Raw genomic sequence first — 15,608 nt, forward strand, 5'->3', positions numbered from 1 at the left:
TTTTCTAGGGTGAAACTAGAGCAGAAGTTCCCCCAGGAGCTCCGCAAGAGAGAACTGCAGTTATTGTTGAAATAGACAATATGGAACTAGATGAACTTAGAAAAAGGTCAGGATTGATTTACATCAATTTATGATGTTTCTTTTCTTGTTTATGACAATGCTGCTTCTGCTCTACTGCTTCACACTCCCGTTTCTTTGCAAGGCTGTTTTTGGAAGATAAAATTGATGTTTAAGAAAGGGAATGTTTACAGTGAATTTATCAGAGAGGAAGGATGGTCCAGTGGTTAGGGCGCTGACCCAAGTTCAATTTGCTTCTCTGCCACAGACTTCCTGTGTGACCTTGGCACCTCTGTGCCTTGTTCTCCATCTGTAAAATGGAGATAATAATGATTCCCTACCTCACAGGGATGTTGAGGATATATACATTAAAAAGATTGTGAATCATAGGACTGGAGGGATCTCAAGAGGTCATCTAGTCCAGGCCCCAGAGCTCATTATTATCTAGACCATCCCTGACAGGTGTTTGTCTAACCTGCTCTTAAAAACCTTCAATGATGGAGATTCCACAGTCTCCATAGACAATTTATTCCAGTGCTTAATCACCAAAGTTTTCTTAATGTCCAACCTAAATCTCCCTTGCTGCAGTTTAAGCCCATTGCTTCTTGTCTTACCCTCAGGTTAAGAAGAACAATTCTTCTCCTTCCTCCTTGTAACAACCTTTATGTACTTGAAAACTGTTATCATGTCCCTTCTCAGTCTAATCTTTTCCAGACTAAACAAACCCAATTTTTTCAATCTTCCCTCAGAGGTCATGTTTTCTAGACCTTTAATAATTTTTGTTGCTCTTCTCTGGACTTTCTCCAGTTTGTCCACATCTTTCCTGAAATGTGGCACTCAAAACTGGACACAGTACTCCAGTTGAGGCCTAATCAGTGTGGAGTAGAGCAGAAGAATTACTTCTCGTCTTGCTTACAAAACTCCTGCTAATACATTCCAGAATGATGTTTGCTTTTTTTGCAACAGTGTTGCACTGTTGACTCGTATTTACCTTGTGGTCCACTATGACTCCCAGATCTCTTTCCGCAATACTTCTTCTGAGGCAGTCATTTCCCATTTTGTTTGTGTGCAACTGATTGTTCCTTCCTAAATGGAGTACTTTGCATTTGTCCTTATTGAATTTTATCCTATTTATTCAGACCATTTCTCCAGTTTGTCTAGATCATTTTGAGTTATAATTATAAGCACTTTGAGATCTACTGATAAAAAGCGTATATAAGAAATAGGCATTATTAAGAGTATAGTTGAATTAAGTCTTAAATATGAAAAAAATTGAAGTATATTTGGTGATATTTTATTTTTAAAACCAGACCTGTCGTATTCAAGTTATGAGTGACTTGACTTTGACTCCAGATCAGTATTACAGTTGGGCAAACAATGGATTTTTCAGTTAGTTGGCAATTCCAAAAAATGTACAAAATGGTTTTCAGGTCAAACTGAAAAGGAATTTTTTGAAATTTCAGGGAAATCAAAAAGTTTTTTTTTTTAATTGGGTCAGAACTGAGCATTTTGTTTCAATTTTGGGGATTTTGACAAGAGCTAAGGAGAACTAGATTCACAGAAAGCAGATGAGGAGAAGGAGTCGTCGTCCTCCCTTATTATCTTTAGGCCAGTGGTTAGGAATCTTTCTTGGGATGTAAGAGAAACCCAGGTTTGATTTCCCCCCTCTGCCTGATGTGGACAAGGGATTTGCCCTTGGGTCCCCCACATTCCAGGAGAATGCCTAGCCACTGGACTATGGGATATTCTGGTGTAGGTCTTTCTCAGTCTCTCCTGTGGAAGTTGTCCACTGTTTATAAATAATTAGTGTTTGGAGCAGGGACATGAACCTGATTCTCCCACTTCTTGGGAGAGTGCCCTAACCACTGTGCTATAGAGTCATTCCCACTCTTTTTTCCTGGCCCAGTGACTGAATTGCCTTATGAATGAATCACTTCCCCACCATTTTGTGACCTTAGTCCTCCTTTGCTTATGTCAAAATACGTGAAATCAGAAAGAGAAACTTTGAGTCGGATCAGAACAAAATATTTTAACATTACAGAAACATTTTGAGTGTTTTGGTTTTCTTGAAACTATTCAGCAAACTCAACATGAATTTGTGATTTAGTTTTGGGTAATCCAAGACTGGTGAAATATTTCACTGAAAAATGCAGTCTCTAGTCAGCATACCCGAACCTCTGTAATAAATTACAAGTAAATTAAATAAAAGGATGATCAGGAAATCTAATATTCCTTTCTGTGCTTAAATTGATTTAGTATTTGCATTTGCTGTAGGCTTGCAGAGACAGAGCAGCAGTATGATTCAGTGCAACAGGCCCTGTCGCAGCTGACAGAAACACTGTCAGAAGAAAGGAGTAGGAGAGAAGCTGCAGAAGAGGCCTTAGGACTCACTGAGGAACAATGTAAAAGGTTGGAGATACTTGCACAATATTTTCCCTTTTCAGACCATGTGAGCTGACCTTGCAATTGGAGCTATGCAGCAAATGCTTATGTTCACAGGGAATGCCTTTGAAAGCAGTGAGGGGCGAGGGAGTTCCACATGGGCACAGAGATTATTCTAATTGTAGCATCAGGGCCTAAATGACTGATTGCAGGTTTTTTCCTCTTGGAAGAATGTAAGGATTTTCCTTCTGAGTTACTGTGGCTGATGTTAATACTGAGTGTCTAGTGTGTCTAAAAATTTGAGCTTGAAGTTTTTATTTGTTGTTTGCCACTGTTTTTTTAGTGAGGTTAGTGATGAAAAATGTTGGATTTCCATGACTAAATACAGAACCAGTTTGACAGCAGTGAAAACTTCTACACTGCTTGGCTAGTGTGTCTCAAGCACAAATTGCACGGTCTTTGTGCTGATCTAAATTAAAAAATGTCTACTGATTTTCTAGCTGAACTCACTAGTCAGTACTGTTTTTCCCCCCTTGAGTTAGCAGAGCATTCCATGTATAACAGATTTTATACATACACTCAGAGAAATAGATAGCCATATATTAATTACATCCAAATAAATAAAATCACCATCCTAATTTGACAAGTACTAAATAATCAGCTAGAAAGAGGAAAAGAAAGTTTGGGGTAGTATGAATAAGTAAAACATCCAGAATCGAAAATAGAGGCTGAAAAAGACAAATAGTTTCCTTTTGTTTTCTTTACCAAAAGCAGTAAGCACTAGCTGAGCTGTACAAAAGAATATTTTCATAGGTATATGATGATTGATAATGGTACTTCTAAAGAGTAGATAACTCAGTCATGTTTCCCCCTGCCTTTTCAATTTCTTTTCTCTAGACTCGAAATGAGTAGTTACAGGTCTGTACCTAGAGAATACACTGTTCAGATGGAGTCTGAGGAGGAAAGAGAGGCTTTGATCATCAATCCTAGTGAACATATTGTTGTACGTAAGGTAAGTAAATGTGTAACCTTGAAGAAATTCTGAGTCATAAGTTGCCTAAAAATGGGTGCTCACATTGTACACCACCAGCCGCAAATGGCTCAGAGAATGGGGAAGTCTTTTCTCTTCAAATGATTTTAATTAAATCATATTTGTAATAAATATCCTGAAAGAATGGAGCAATAAACTACATGTGTACCAAAATGAGTAATAAAAGAGTAAAACTGTGAACAACTAAACACATTGGCCAGATCCTCAGCTGGTACAAATCATCATAGCTGCTTTGGCTTCATTTATACTAGCTAAGGATCTGCCCATTGTATGTGTAAACACTTCCAGGTCAGAGATTGCTGTTGTAAATACATATATCTGGAGGTTGTCTTTTCAAGGGATGAACTAGAAGAGAAATATTACAGATATGTGGGAGTGTAATGAATTTACTGAATATATTTTTGAATCAAACACCTGAAATCAGCCAGCATCTCTCGCTGTACTAAAAATCAAACATCTAAGAATCTCTTATAGTGCCCAGAGATCATGGTGATTGGCATACCCTGGAGAGATACATATGTGTACATTCAAAATGTCAGTAAAATATTGAAAATAAAACAGTATGTTTGACTTTACCTTTCAGTGTGCTGTGTTATGGATGGTAACCTATACTTTGATGCAAACATCAATTAAATAAAATATACACCGTTTATGTATATTTTGGGTGTATATTGGGTATTTACATGTATTATATAAATTGTGTGTGTGCATATAATGTTGTCTATATCTCTGCTCTGTGTGCATGTAATTAAATATTACACTCATCCTGTAGCCTCTCCCCCCCGCCCCCTCCCCCCCGCTTATCTTTTTTAACTGCTCCATTCTCTTCCCCATGAATCCTTTATTTTAATGGCACGTGCACAGACACCTTCTTCTGCAGACCCAGTTGGAAGGATTACAGTACTTCACCAATCTAGAGTATAATGAGAGCTGCTCTTGCATCTTTTTTGATGATTATTTATTTGAAATTGTTTCCTACAGATGAAAGGAGGAGCCCTTTCTTTCAAAAGATGGCTTCGAGGGCGAAGCCTTTACTGCTCCAAGCTGCTGACCTCCAGAGCAAAATCCCGCTATTTATTCCTCACTTACTTGGTGACACTACATCTTGTTGTTTTTCTGTGCCTCACTGGCATTCTCTAAATGCACTGCAATTGCTGGGTAAATTATTTTTCTTTAGATAACGGTGTGCCAACTCAAGATAATGGACTTTTCACATGCTGTTGTTAAACTATGCACTGGACACAGTTGTATATATCCTCATTATAATATGTGCATTTTGAGCTTCTTGCAAGAAGTTTCTGTATATCACGGTTACTCCAAAGTTGACTTGAATTGCTCCTTAACAATGGAATATTATATTTGCTAAAGAGAAGATATTCCCCTTTCAGTGCAACCTATAAAGAAACTGCTGCATTATATTGTTTGGGAATATATAATGATTGAATACTATTGAATTGGGTTGTAAATGGTATCTTTTCTATATAAATTTTATTTTAAGAAAGTTACACTATAAATTTTAAAGGAATATCAACTATTGCTGTTTATTAGCTTCTTGATGATAGCAAGAAGCTTTACAGAGTGCAATTAAAAAAAGCTGGGTTCATTGTGGGTTTCTTGACTGGAAATAAAACTCTAAGAGCTGAACTCTGCTCTATGGATGTGTGAAGAGTAAATACTTGTAATTGTCTGTGTTGTTGCTAACAGGATGCACAATTATGTAATTATATTAATGAGAAAAGACTGACAGCTAACAACAAGAATATCTAATGAAAATTAAGACATTCCTCCGTAGCTAATCTCAAACTGCTTTTAGCCAGATCACATCACTTCAAACTGCAGTTGCTCTAACCTGTCTCAGTTAGCTGAATTACTATTATTTTTTGCTTGTTATACTAGCTTCTGGCATCCCCAGGATCAGGCTCCACTGCACACATGGGGCATCCGAACTCCTGACTTCTGAAGTTTTCTTATGTTCTCTTAAACCTTTGGATAAATAGGTTGTATGTTCATGCACACATTTCAGAACATTTCTTCTAATTCAGTTAAGTGAGAAGCACATAATACATTTTCAAGTGAGTGGTGAGGAGACGTACTTTCAGCTGTTTTCTGTATGAGCATAATGAAGCATCTTGTATAAAAATATGCATGCTTTGTTATAATGTACACTGAAGTTGAGTGAAATTTTCTGAGTCCAAAATATTTTTTTGTGAAGAAGAGAGACTGCTTCTAATACTGTGACCTCATGATGACTATGTAATAGGGAGTTTTGCATTGTTTTACCAGTGATTTCAGCTATAACACATTGTCTGTAGCAGAGTAGTTCACTTTCTGAACCTGTTTTTAACAGAACAGATTACTGTGTATGAGAAATGTAAATGAGACATAAATATCAGTTGAGGCTTTAGCTGGGATCACAAACGTCTTTAATGTAGTATTCCATGTTGAATGTTAGTCTTGGAAATGTAGTTTTTTAAACACTAGGTGACCCATCAAAAACAGTTTTATTGCTATTTTGGCAAATATGATTTTTTTTTCCTTCAAGTTTTACCATCAAAGGCTGCTGTCCTGCTACCTTTTTAGCCTTTTTCTTCAATTCGTTAAATGTTCTTATCTTTTCATCAGATACATTATGCTACTTGCACCATACATTATTTATAGAATCATTTTTAATTAGAGCCAGAATAGGACATTGGTGCACTTTGAATCAGCTTGATAGTGATAGCAATTGTATTTGTGTTTACATGCACTCTAATTACAAATGACACACAATACAGGTTAGTTAGCTGAGGCCATGCTTTTTGCCATACACAAATAGCTCTTCTGGATCAGATAACTATGTTAAAGACGTGATACCCATTAAAAGAGCCATGTTAGAAAAAGATTAGCTGATCAAATGACCTTGTTAAAAAGGAGTATATTATGGTCACCTTAACTTTCCTCCTAAGGATCACAGAGGAGTGCTTGCAGTTGGGGAAGGCTGTCTAAGGAGCTATCCCACAGTGCACCATTGTGACAGCACTTTAAACTCAAATGCACTGGCCAGGCGTACAGGAAAAGCCCCGCGAACTTTTGAATCTCTTTTCTTGTTTGGCCAGTCGAGCTCATCAGCACAGGTGACCATGCAGTCCGAGAATCGAAAAAGAGCTCCAGCATGGACCGTATGGGAGGTATTGGATCTGATCGCTGTTGGCTGCTCGTGCCCGTCTGCCTACTAGCGCAGTCTTCTGGCCCTGGGTCAGGATCTGGGTTCCCAAAGCCTTCGCGGCCTTCCTTTCTTTTTTTGTCTTCCGGGCCTTTTGGGGGGCTGAGAATAGATCCTGAGAAAACTCAGAAAACATGGGGGGGTTGACATTCCCCCAATGATGAGTCGCTGCCAACAGGGTCTCCACTTCCCTGTGGCCTCTCAGGGGGAAGTAAATTATCAAACCCTGGATAGTCTCTCCCAATAACTACAGGATATGGGAGTTTAGGAACAACGCCCACTGTCACCTCAATGGGGTTCCCCTGAACCTCTATCTCCACTGGGATGGTGGGGTATTGGCTCATGGCCCCATGCACACATGTCACTGCTACACGTTTGGCTTGTAGCAGCTGGCTACTTTTTACTAGCTTACCCGATATAAGGGTGATAGCACTCCCTGAGTCCACCAGTGCTGTAGTTTCTGTTCCATTTATCTTCACTGGCCTGGTGTAGTTATGTGGGGCTAATGCAACGCCCGCAAGGTGGATAAGGGAGCATGGGACCTCCCAATCCCCCAAGTTGCATTGCATAGGTTCTTCGGTGCTGGGACACTGTGCTGCTGTGTCCCCACTCCCCACATGCATAACATCTATAACTGTTTCTAGTCAGTCTCCCATCATGTGGGCTAGGGGGTTTAGTCCCAGGGTTCCCTCCACTCAGGCCAATCCCTTCCTTCTGGAGTCTCGGTGGGTTTTCAGCCCCCCTCTTCCTCCACCTAGGACTCCCCAGGGGTTTGGCTGTCTCTCCTTCCTGGGTTGGGGTTGGGTGTTTGCTACGGAAGGGGCTTTCCTTGCGTAATTGGGTCAATTCTCTGGCTGTCATGCGTCTTTCTACCAGTGTGATCATCTCATCATAGGTGCACGGATTGTTCTGGCCTACCCATTTGTGGAGATCTGGTGGCAGTGCCCTCGTGTACCGGTCGATGACCAGAACCTCCAGTACCTCTTCTGGACTCCGGGATTCTGTTTGCAACCATTTTCGTGCGAGATGGATGGGGTCATATAATTGGGACCGTGGGGTTTTGTCTTCCCAGTACCTCCACTCATGATACCGCTGGGCCCGTACTGCGGATGTTACTCCAGATCTGGGCAAGATCTCTGCCTTCAGCTGGGAGTAGTCTGTTGCAGCTTCTTCAGGCAGATCATGGTAGGCCTTCTGGGCCTCCCCACACAGGTATGGGGCAAGGATGCCAGACCACTGATCTCGAGGCCAGGCCTCCCGTAGGGCTGTCCTCTCAAAGGCCAGAAGGTATGCCTCTACATCATCTTCCCTTGTCATTTTCTGGAGCCAATGGTTAGCCCGTATGAGCCGTGTCCCATCATGCCCACGGTTCATTTCTGCAAGGGTCTTTATCTGGCTTACCAGTTCCTGTAACATAGCTCGGTCTTGAACAGCTTGGTCCATCAGCAGGCGGTTAGTTTCTTGCTGCAGCCGCACTGCTTCTTGCTGGGCAGCTGCCTGGACACGGGTAGCCTCCTGCTGGGCCGCCGTGGCTTGTATCAGTGCCCGTACTACATCATCCATTGTGGTAACAAATTGTAACCCCCTTTTTTTTTTGTGTGTGTGTTTTTTAAATCACCTTCCTTCTTCCGCCGCGCTGTGCACACCAAAAATCCCACCCCTGACACCAGTTGTGACAAAGTTCCTCCTCTCCTCTAGTAGGTCCTGTGCTTATTGGCGGATTTCTTCCCCTCAGTGGTCTTCCCCTTGGATGAAACCCCCAGTCTGGATCAACTCCTCCTATGTCAGATTAGGAGTAGCAGGAACCCGGGCCCGCCCTCTACTCCGGGTTCCAGCCCAGGGCCCTGTGAATTGCAGCAGTCTCTATAGTGCTACTTGTAACCGCTTCTTGACTGCTACAGCTCCCTGGGCTACTTCCCCATAGCCTCCTTCAAACACCTTCTTTATCCTCACCATAGGATCCTCCTGGTATCTGATACTGCTTGATTGTATGGTGTTTCCTCAATCCTCCAGTAGTACACCCTCTCAGTTCTTAGTTTCTTGTGTCTCTGGCTCCCAGCTCCTCATATGCACTTCCTTCCTCTGGCTCCTCCTCCCTTGACTGGAATGAGCTCCCCTTTTTATACAGGTGCCTTGATTAACCTGCCCTGATTGACTGCAGGTGCTCCAATCAATGTAGCTCTCTCCGGTGCCTTCTAGAAAGTTCTTAATTGGTCCCAGGTGCCTTGATTACCCTGGAGCAACTGCCATTTTGGTTCCCATGGTACTAAGGATTTGCTTAGCCTGGGGCTAACATACCTGTTCCTCAGTACTTTCCTGTAGCCATCCGGCCTTGCTCCATCACACTAGCTCCAAGCGCCCTACTCATGGGAACCCTAACCCTAGGGCGGGAAGCCCTACCAATAGGAACCCTAACCCTAGACCAGGGCACCCTTCTCATAGGAACCCTAACCCTAGCTTAAAGTTCTCTTCACATAGGAACTCTCACCCTAGCTCCAAGTGCCCTACCCTTGGGAACCCTAACCCTAGCTCCAAGCGTCCTAGCCTTAGAAGCCTTAATCCTAGGGCCGGAAGCCCTACCCATAGGAAACCTAACCCTAGCTCCAAGTTCCCACCCATAGGAACCCTAAGCCTAGGGTGGCGCACAATACCCATAGAAACCCTAACCTTAGCTCCAAGTGCCCTACCCATAGGAACCCTTACCGTAAGGCAGGGCGCCCTACCCTTAGGATCTCTAACCGAGCTCCATGTGCCCTACCCATAGGAACCCTAACCCTATCTCCAAGTGCCATATCCATAGCAACCCTAACCCTAGGGCGGGGTGCCCTACCCATAGGAACCCCAACCCTTTGCTCCAAGTGCTCTGCCCATAGGAACCCTCACCCTAGCTCCAAGTTCCCTACCTTTAGGAACCCAAACCTTAGCTCTAAGAGCCCTATCCATAGGAACCCTTGCCCTAGCTCCAAGTGCCCTCGCCTTAGGAACCCTAACCCTCGCTCCAAGTGCCTTACCAATAGGAACCCTAACCCTAGTTTGGGGCACCCTTCCGATAGGAACCCTAACCCTAGCTCTAAGTGCCCCACCTATAGGAACCCTTAACCTACCGTGCGGCGCCCTTCCCATAGGAATCCTAACCGTAGCACCAAGTGCCCCACCCATAGGAACCCTAAACCTAAGGTGCTGCGCCCTCCCGATAGGAACCCTAACCCTATCTCCAAGATCCCTACCTTTAGGAACCCTAACCCTAGGACGGGAAGCCCTACCCATAGGATCCGTAACCCAAGCTCCAATTGCCCTACCCATAGGAACCCTAACCCTAGGTCAGGACGCCGTACCCATAGGAACCCTAACCCTAGCTCCAAGTGCCCTACCCTTCGTAACCCTAACCCTAGGGCAGGAAGCCCTTCCCATAGGAAATCTAACCCTAGCTCCAAGTGCCCTACTCATAGGAACCCTAACACGGGGGAGGGGTGTCCTTCCCATAGGAACCCTAACCCTTGCTGTAAGTGCCCTACCCATCGAAATCCTATTCCGAGCTCCAAGTGCCCTACCCATTGGAACCCTAACCCCACCTCCAAGAGCCCTACCCATAGGAACCCTAACCCTAGGGCGGGAAGCCCTACCCATAGGAACCCTAACCCTAGGGTGGGAAGCCCTACCCATAGGAACCGTAATCCAAGTTCCCTACCCGTAAGAACCCTAACCCTAGGGCAGAAACCCCCACCCATAGGAAACCTAACCCTAGCTCTAAGTGCCCTACCCTTAGGATTCCTAACCCTATGGTAGGAATCCCTACCCTTAGGTACCCTAACCCTAACTCCAAGTGCCCTCCCCTGCAAGTCGAATTCTGTTGCCCGGCCCTGCATCTGTGACCTCTAACACCAAAGCCACAGGTACTCCATATAAGATGCAAAAAATGACCTTGTACCAAAATTAGCTTCCATGTAATATGTATTGTGTTTTTAACCGTGAAAGAGTATACCCATTGTTCTGAAAATATATCTTTTTATATACTTCTCTCCCTTTTTTCCCTCCCACAGCTGCAAATTTTTCAAGCCTCCCTCCTCCGTCCCGAAGTCTATTTCGGATAAGGCGGTGAAAAAAACCCACGTGCGATGAAATGTTCTCTGAGATCTTGCAGTCGACCTGTAGTGAAAGAGCTCATCTGAATGTGTGGAAGGACACATTTTGACAATACAGGAAAACGGCCAATGAACGTGAGGACAGGAGGGACAAATGTGTGGACAAGAGGGACGATTGAGATCAGAAGTGGTGGCAGGAAGATCAGAGGAGGCTGAATGCAATGCTAGGGTTACTTCGGTATCAAACGGACATGCCCCAGCATCTGGTGGAGCTTCAGGAATGGTAACAGGGTCACAGAGTGCCGCTGCAGCCCCTGTTTAACCACCCTCCCCAAGTTTCATAGCCTCCTCACCCAGATGCTTAAGAATGCCAGGGGAAGGCTCCGTACACCCTGCCACTCCACCCCAATAGACAGCCCAAGCAACAGAAGGCTGTCATTCAACAAGTTTTGAAGTGGCCTTTTTCTCCCCTCCTCCCACACCCCACCCGGGCTACCTTGTCAGTTCTCTCCCTATATATATAATCAATTGATAAAGAATACATGGTTTTTAAATGATAGTGACTTTATTTCCTTTGCAAGCAAGCTGTGATCAAAGGGGGGAGGGTGGGTGGTTTACAGGGAATGAGTCAACCAAGGGGGCAGGTTTTCATCAAGGAGAACCAAACAGAACTGTCACACTGTAGCCTGGCCAGTCATGAAACTGGTTTTCAGAGCTTCTCTGATGTGCAGCGCTTCCTGGTGTGCTCTTCAACTCGCCCTGGTGTCTGGCTGCACGTAATCAGTGGCCAGGCGATTTGCCTCAACCTCCCACCTCACCATAAATGTTTCCCCCTTACTCTCACAAAGATTGTGGAGCACACAACAAGCAGCAATAACAATGGGAATATTGGTTTCGTTGAGGCCTGAGTGAGTCAGTAAAGTGTGTCAGCGACCCTTTAAACGTCCAAATGCACATTCTACCACCATTCTGCACTTGCTCAGCCTATAGCTGAACAGCTCCTGACTGCTGTCCAGGCTGCCTGTATATGGCTTCATGAGCCATGCCATTAAAGGGTAAGCTGGGTCCCCAAGGATAACTATCATAGAATCACAGAGAAACTATAGGCATGTCAACACCCCAAACAGTTATTTTCTGGTCTGGGAAGTAAATCCCTTGCTGCAGCCATTTAAACAGACTAGTGTTCCTGAAGACGTGAGCGTCATGAACCCTTCCCGGCCATCCCACGTTGTGATCCGTCCCTTGTGAGCCACCGGTGCTTGCAGCACCATTGAAAAGTGCCCCTTGCGGTTTATGTACTGGCTGCCCTGGCGCCAAGATAGGGATATGGGTTCCATCTATCGCCCCACCACATTTAGGGAATCCCATTGCAGCAAAGCCATCCACTATGACCTGCACATTTTCCAGAGTCACTATCTTTGGTAGCAGCAGCTCAGTCATTGCTTTGGCCACTTGCATCACAGCAGCCCCCACAGTAGATTGGCCCACTCCAAATTGATTCCTGACTGACCGGGAGCTGTCTGGCATTGCAAGCTTCCACAGGGCTATCGCTACTTGCTTGTGAACTGTGAGGGCTGCTCTCATCTTGGTATTCTGGTGCTTCAGGGCAGGGGAAAGCAAATCATAAAGTTCTGTGAAAGTGCCCTTACGCATGCGAAAGTTTCGCAGCCACTGGGAATCGTCCCAGACCTGCAACACTATGTGGTCCCACCAGTCTGTGCTTGTTTCTCGGGCCCAGAATCAACGTTCCACAGCATGAACCTGCCCCATTAACACCATGATCTCTAAAGCGCTGGGGCCCGCGCTTTGAGAGAGTTCTGTCTCCATGTCCTCATTACTCTCGTCACCGCACTGCCATTGCCTCCTCGCTTGATTTTTCAGGTTCTGGTTCTGCATAAACTGCATGATAATGCACAAGGTGTTTACAATGTTGATGACTGCTGCATTGAGATGAGCGGGCTCCATACTTGCCGCGGTATGGTTTCTGCATTGAAAAAAGGTGTGAAATGATTGTCTGCCATTGCTCTGACGGAGGGAGGGGGTGACTGACGACATGGTTACAGGGAATTAAAATCAATAAAGGGGGTGGCTTTGCATCAAGGAGAAACACAAACAACTGTCACGCAGAATGGCCCCCTCAAGGGTTGAACTCAAAACCCTGGGTTTAGCAGGCCGTTGATTTCACGGAGGAAGGGAGGAAGCAAATGGATACAAAACAAATCGGGTCAATTTCTTGTTTTGATCCACTCCATCTATCTTTTACATCTTAGGCTGGCAGCAGATGGTGCAGTACGACTGCTAGCCATCATCATCTCCTGGCTGCTCACCAGAAGATGGGAATGAACTCACCGACGTTGGCTAAAAGAGCACCCAGGAGTATGATGATGATGGCTACTAGGCGTAGTGCACCATCTGCTGCCAAAAGTCAATGAGCTGCTGCTGTGTAGCAATGCAGTCCCACGTCTGCCAGCACCCAGGAGACATACGGTGATGGTCAGCTGAGCAGGCTCCATGCTTGCCGTGGTATGGCGTCTGCACAGGTAACCCAGGAAAAAAGGCGCAAACCCATTGTCTGTTGCGTTTGTGGAGGGAGGGAGAGGGGGGGCCTGATGACATGTACCCAGAACCACCCGCGACAATGTGTTTTGCCCCATCAGGCATTGGTATCTCAACCCAGAATTCCAATGGGCAGGGGAGACTGCAGGAACTATGGGCTAACTATGGGATAGCTACCCACAGTGCAACGCTCTGGAAGTTGACACTAGCCTCAGTACTATGGACGCACACCGCTGAATTAATGTGCTTAGTGTGGACACATGCACTCGACTTTAAACAATCTGTTGCCAAAAATCAAATTCTGTAAAATCAGAGTAATTTCATAGTGTAGACATACCTTTTGAATCCAACAGCCTGCCAGCAGTTACTACAAACACACACATGTCTTACCAGATTTGGTTAATGTTAGCAGTGACCCCCAACACACTCCCAGTCCCAAATGTTTCCAAAACCATGTGCTCTGCAGTGTGTAGCCCTCTCCTGGATAGCTCAGGGAAATAATAGTTTGCTTAAAGAGACAAAAGCACATTGTAGCTTATTAACTTACAACTGGGTTAGAAACACCCTTGTAAACACTGCACTGCATAGTAAAAATAAAACAAATCTAACACTAGGACATAGGTTAAGTGATGCCAAGAAATAGAAGTAGTGAAGGTTACAAGCAAGTAAAAGTGAAAATGTACATCTAAAACTCTAAAGCTTAATCCAGCAAGTTACAGGCTTTGTTCAAGATGGTTCCTCTCTCTCTCACCAGTCTTCCTTTTTCCTACCCCTGGCTTTCCCTCAGTTAGGATCTTCCACAGAAATACAAGCTGCTGGCTTCCCTTGTCTTACTAGATGAAAATCTGTATAGGTTTCTTACCTATATTCCATTTCCAGAGATTTAAAACTCTTTCCACCCCCATTGAAGGACTCAGCTTGCAAGAGCTCTGTTGCCTTATGTCTGTCTAGTGATGGATAACTTAGGGGTTATCTGCCCCTCCCTTTATAGTTCAGTAAACCTTTGAAAAGCATATGTCTCAAAGTTCATTGACCTTGCTTCAAGAGGGAGGATAACCTCATGCTCTTCTTCCCTCATGGTCTTCCAATACCCCTGATCATTTCTATGTAAATTGGGCTTCCACTGTTTTTGGTCACACCTTGCTTAATTTCGTTGGCGACAGATGATGTGACATTCCCTCCTGTCTCTGAGAGACCAGTTTCTCCCTTTGGGTAAAAGACTGTAAAGCATAATATCTATGAGTATTCATAATCCCTTATGTAGAGTTAGTACATACAGTTCACATTATTAATCAGCAGTGTGTCATGAGCTTTCATAAAGGATCTTGCTCAATGCACATTTATAATACAATAATATTGTATAAGTCAGTTGATTCAATTTGAGGTTCAGCCCTCTGTCTTTATAGGCCAATGTATTTTTTGAAAAGTAAAATTGAGACCAGACTTCTCTCTCTCCTGCGGAGTGTAGATGCCAAGCTGTCTCCTCCCACACTTGCTAACCTGATAGCTTTGTTTACCTATTGTGTAAATTGACCTTCATTGTCTCTGCCTGTGACCAGACTGGTCAGAGAAGCAAACTTACTCCTTTGCCTAGGGCAGACCTGTTTACTAGCTCCCTCTGACATACCTGGTTTAAACACATTTTAGTCATAGTTCTAGCATCTATCCATAACTCTTAATACCCATTGCGTACGTACATCATGCAAGAATATTAATGATCAATGAGTTTAGTTTTCCAATGACATTACATGACATCTTTTAGATACCTAAAAGATTATTGTTATAATGAGTGTCAGAACTGACACGTTACTGACAGAATAGAGAGCCACAAATGAGCCTGTGTGACACAGTGATACTTAAATGGTCAAGTTCACCAAGATACATTTAGGACTGGCTTGATCCTCCTTTCCAAGTTTGGCACTCCCATGCATATGTGGGTTTAGAAATCTTAGGAAGAAGGCCATGTTGTACTTAATTGTGTGTTGTTGTTTTAACTTTGTCATTAAATGGCTAACCCATTTTTGAAAGACCCCAACACAAGAAAATGTATTTCCTAGTTGATAAAAGATCTGCATGCATGCAACATTTCATAAAAAGCTCTCTCAACTAGTGTGGACTTTGCAATACCCAAGATTCACAGTCAAATTTGGCCTTTTATAATAGTAATGCTTGTAGCTGTAATGCTCTTGTCTTCAACTTGCTTTCAGCTTCTTGCTGTGGGAATCCTCATCTAAAACCACTTGTCTAAATTAGTTTTGATTTAGCAATACTTTATAGA

General features: G+C 43.9%; 1 protein-coding gene across 2 annotated transcripts in view; it reads left to right on the forward strand.

Moving 5' to 3' along the window:
- LOC123368983 (golgin subfamily B member 1-like) overlaps positions 1 to 5,144 on the forward strand; it is a 59,619-nt gene extending 54,475 nt beyond the window's left edge. For both annotated transcript variants that reach the window (XM_045014323.1, XM_045014324.1), the window contains exons 25-28: positions 9 to 106; positions 2,332 to 2,466; positions 3,337 to 3,451; positions 4,472 to 5,144. In XM_045014323.1, coding sequence (XP_044870258.1) covers positions 9 to 106; positions 2,332 to 2,466; positions 3,337 to 3,451; positions 4,472 to 4,630 — 507 coding nt within the window. In that variant the 3' untranslated portion in view covers positions 4,631 to 5,144. The remainder of the gene's footprint in view (positions 1 to 8; positions 107 to 2,331; positions 2,467 to 3,336; positions 3,452 to 4,471) is intronic.
- The last annotated feature ends 10,464 nt before the right edge of the window (positions 5,145 to 15,608 follow it).

This window comes from Mauremys mutica, chromosome 4, assembly GCF_020497125.1.
Source record: "Mauremys mutica isolate MM-2020 ecotype Southern chromosome 4, ASM2049712v1, whole genome shotgun sequence".
Classification (NCBI taxonomy): Eukaryota; Metazoa; Chordata; order Testudines; family Geoemydidae; genus Mauremys; species Mauremys mutica.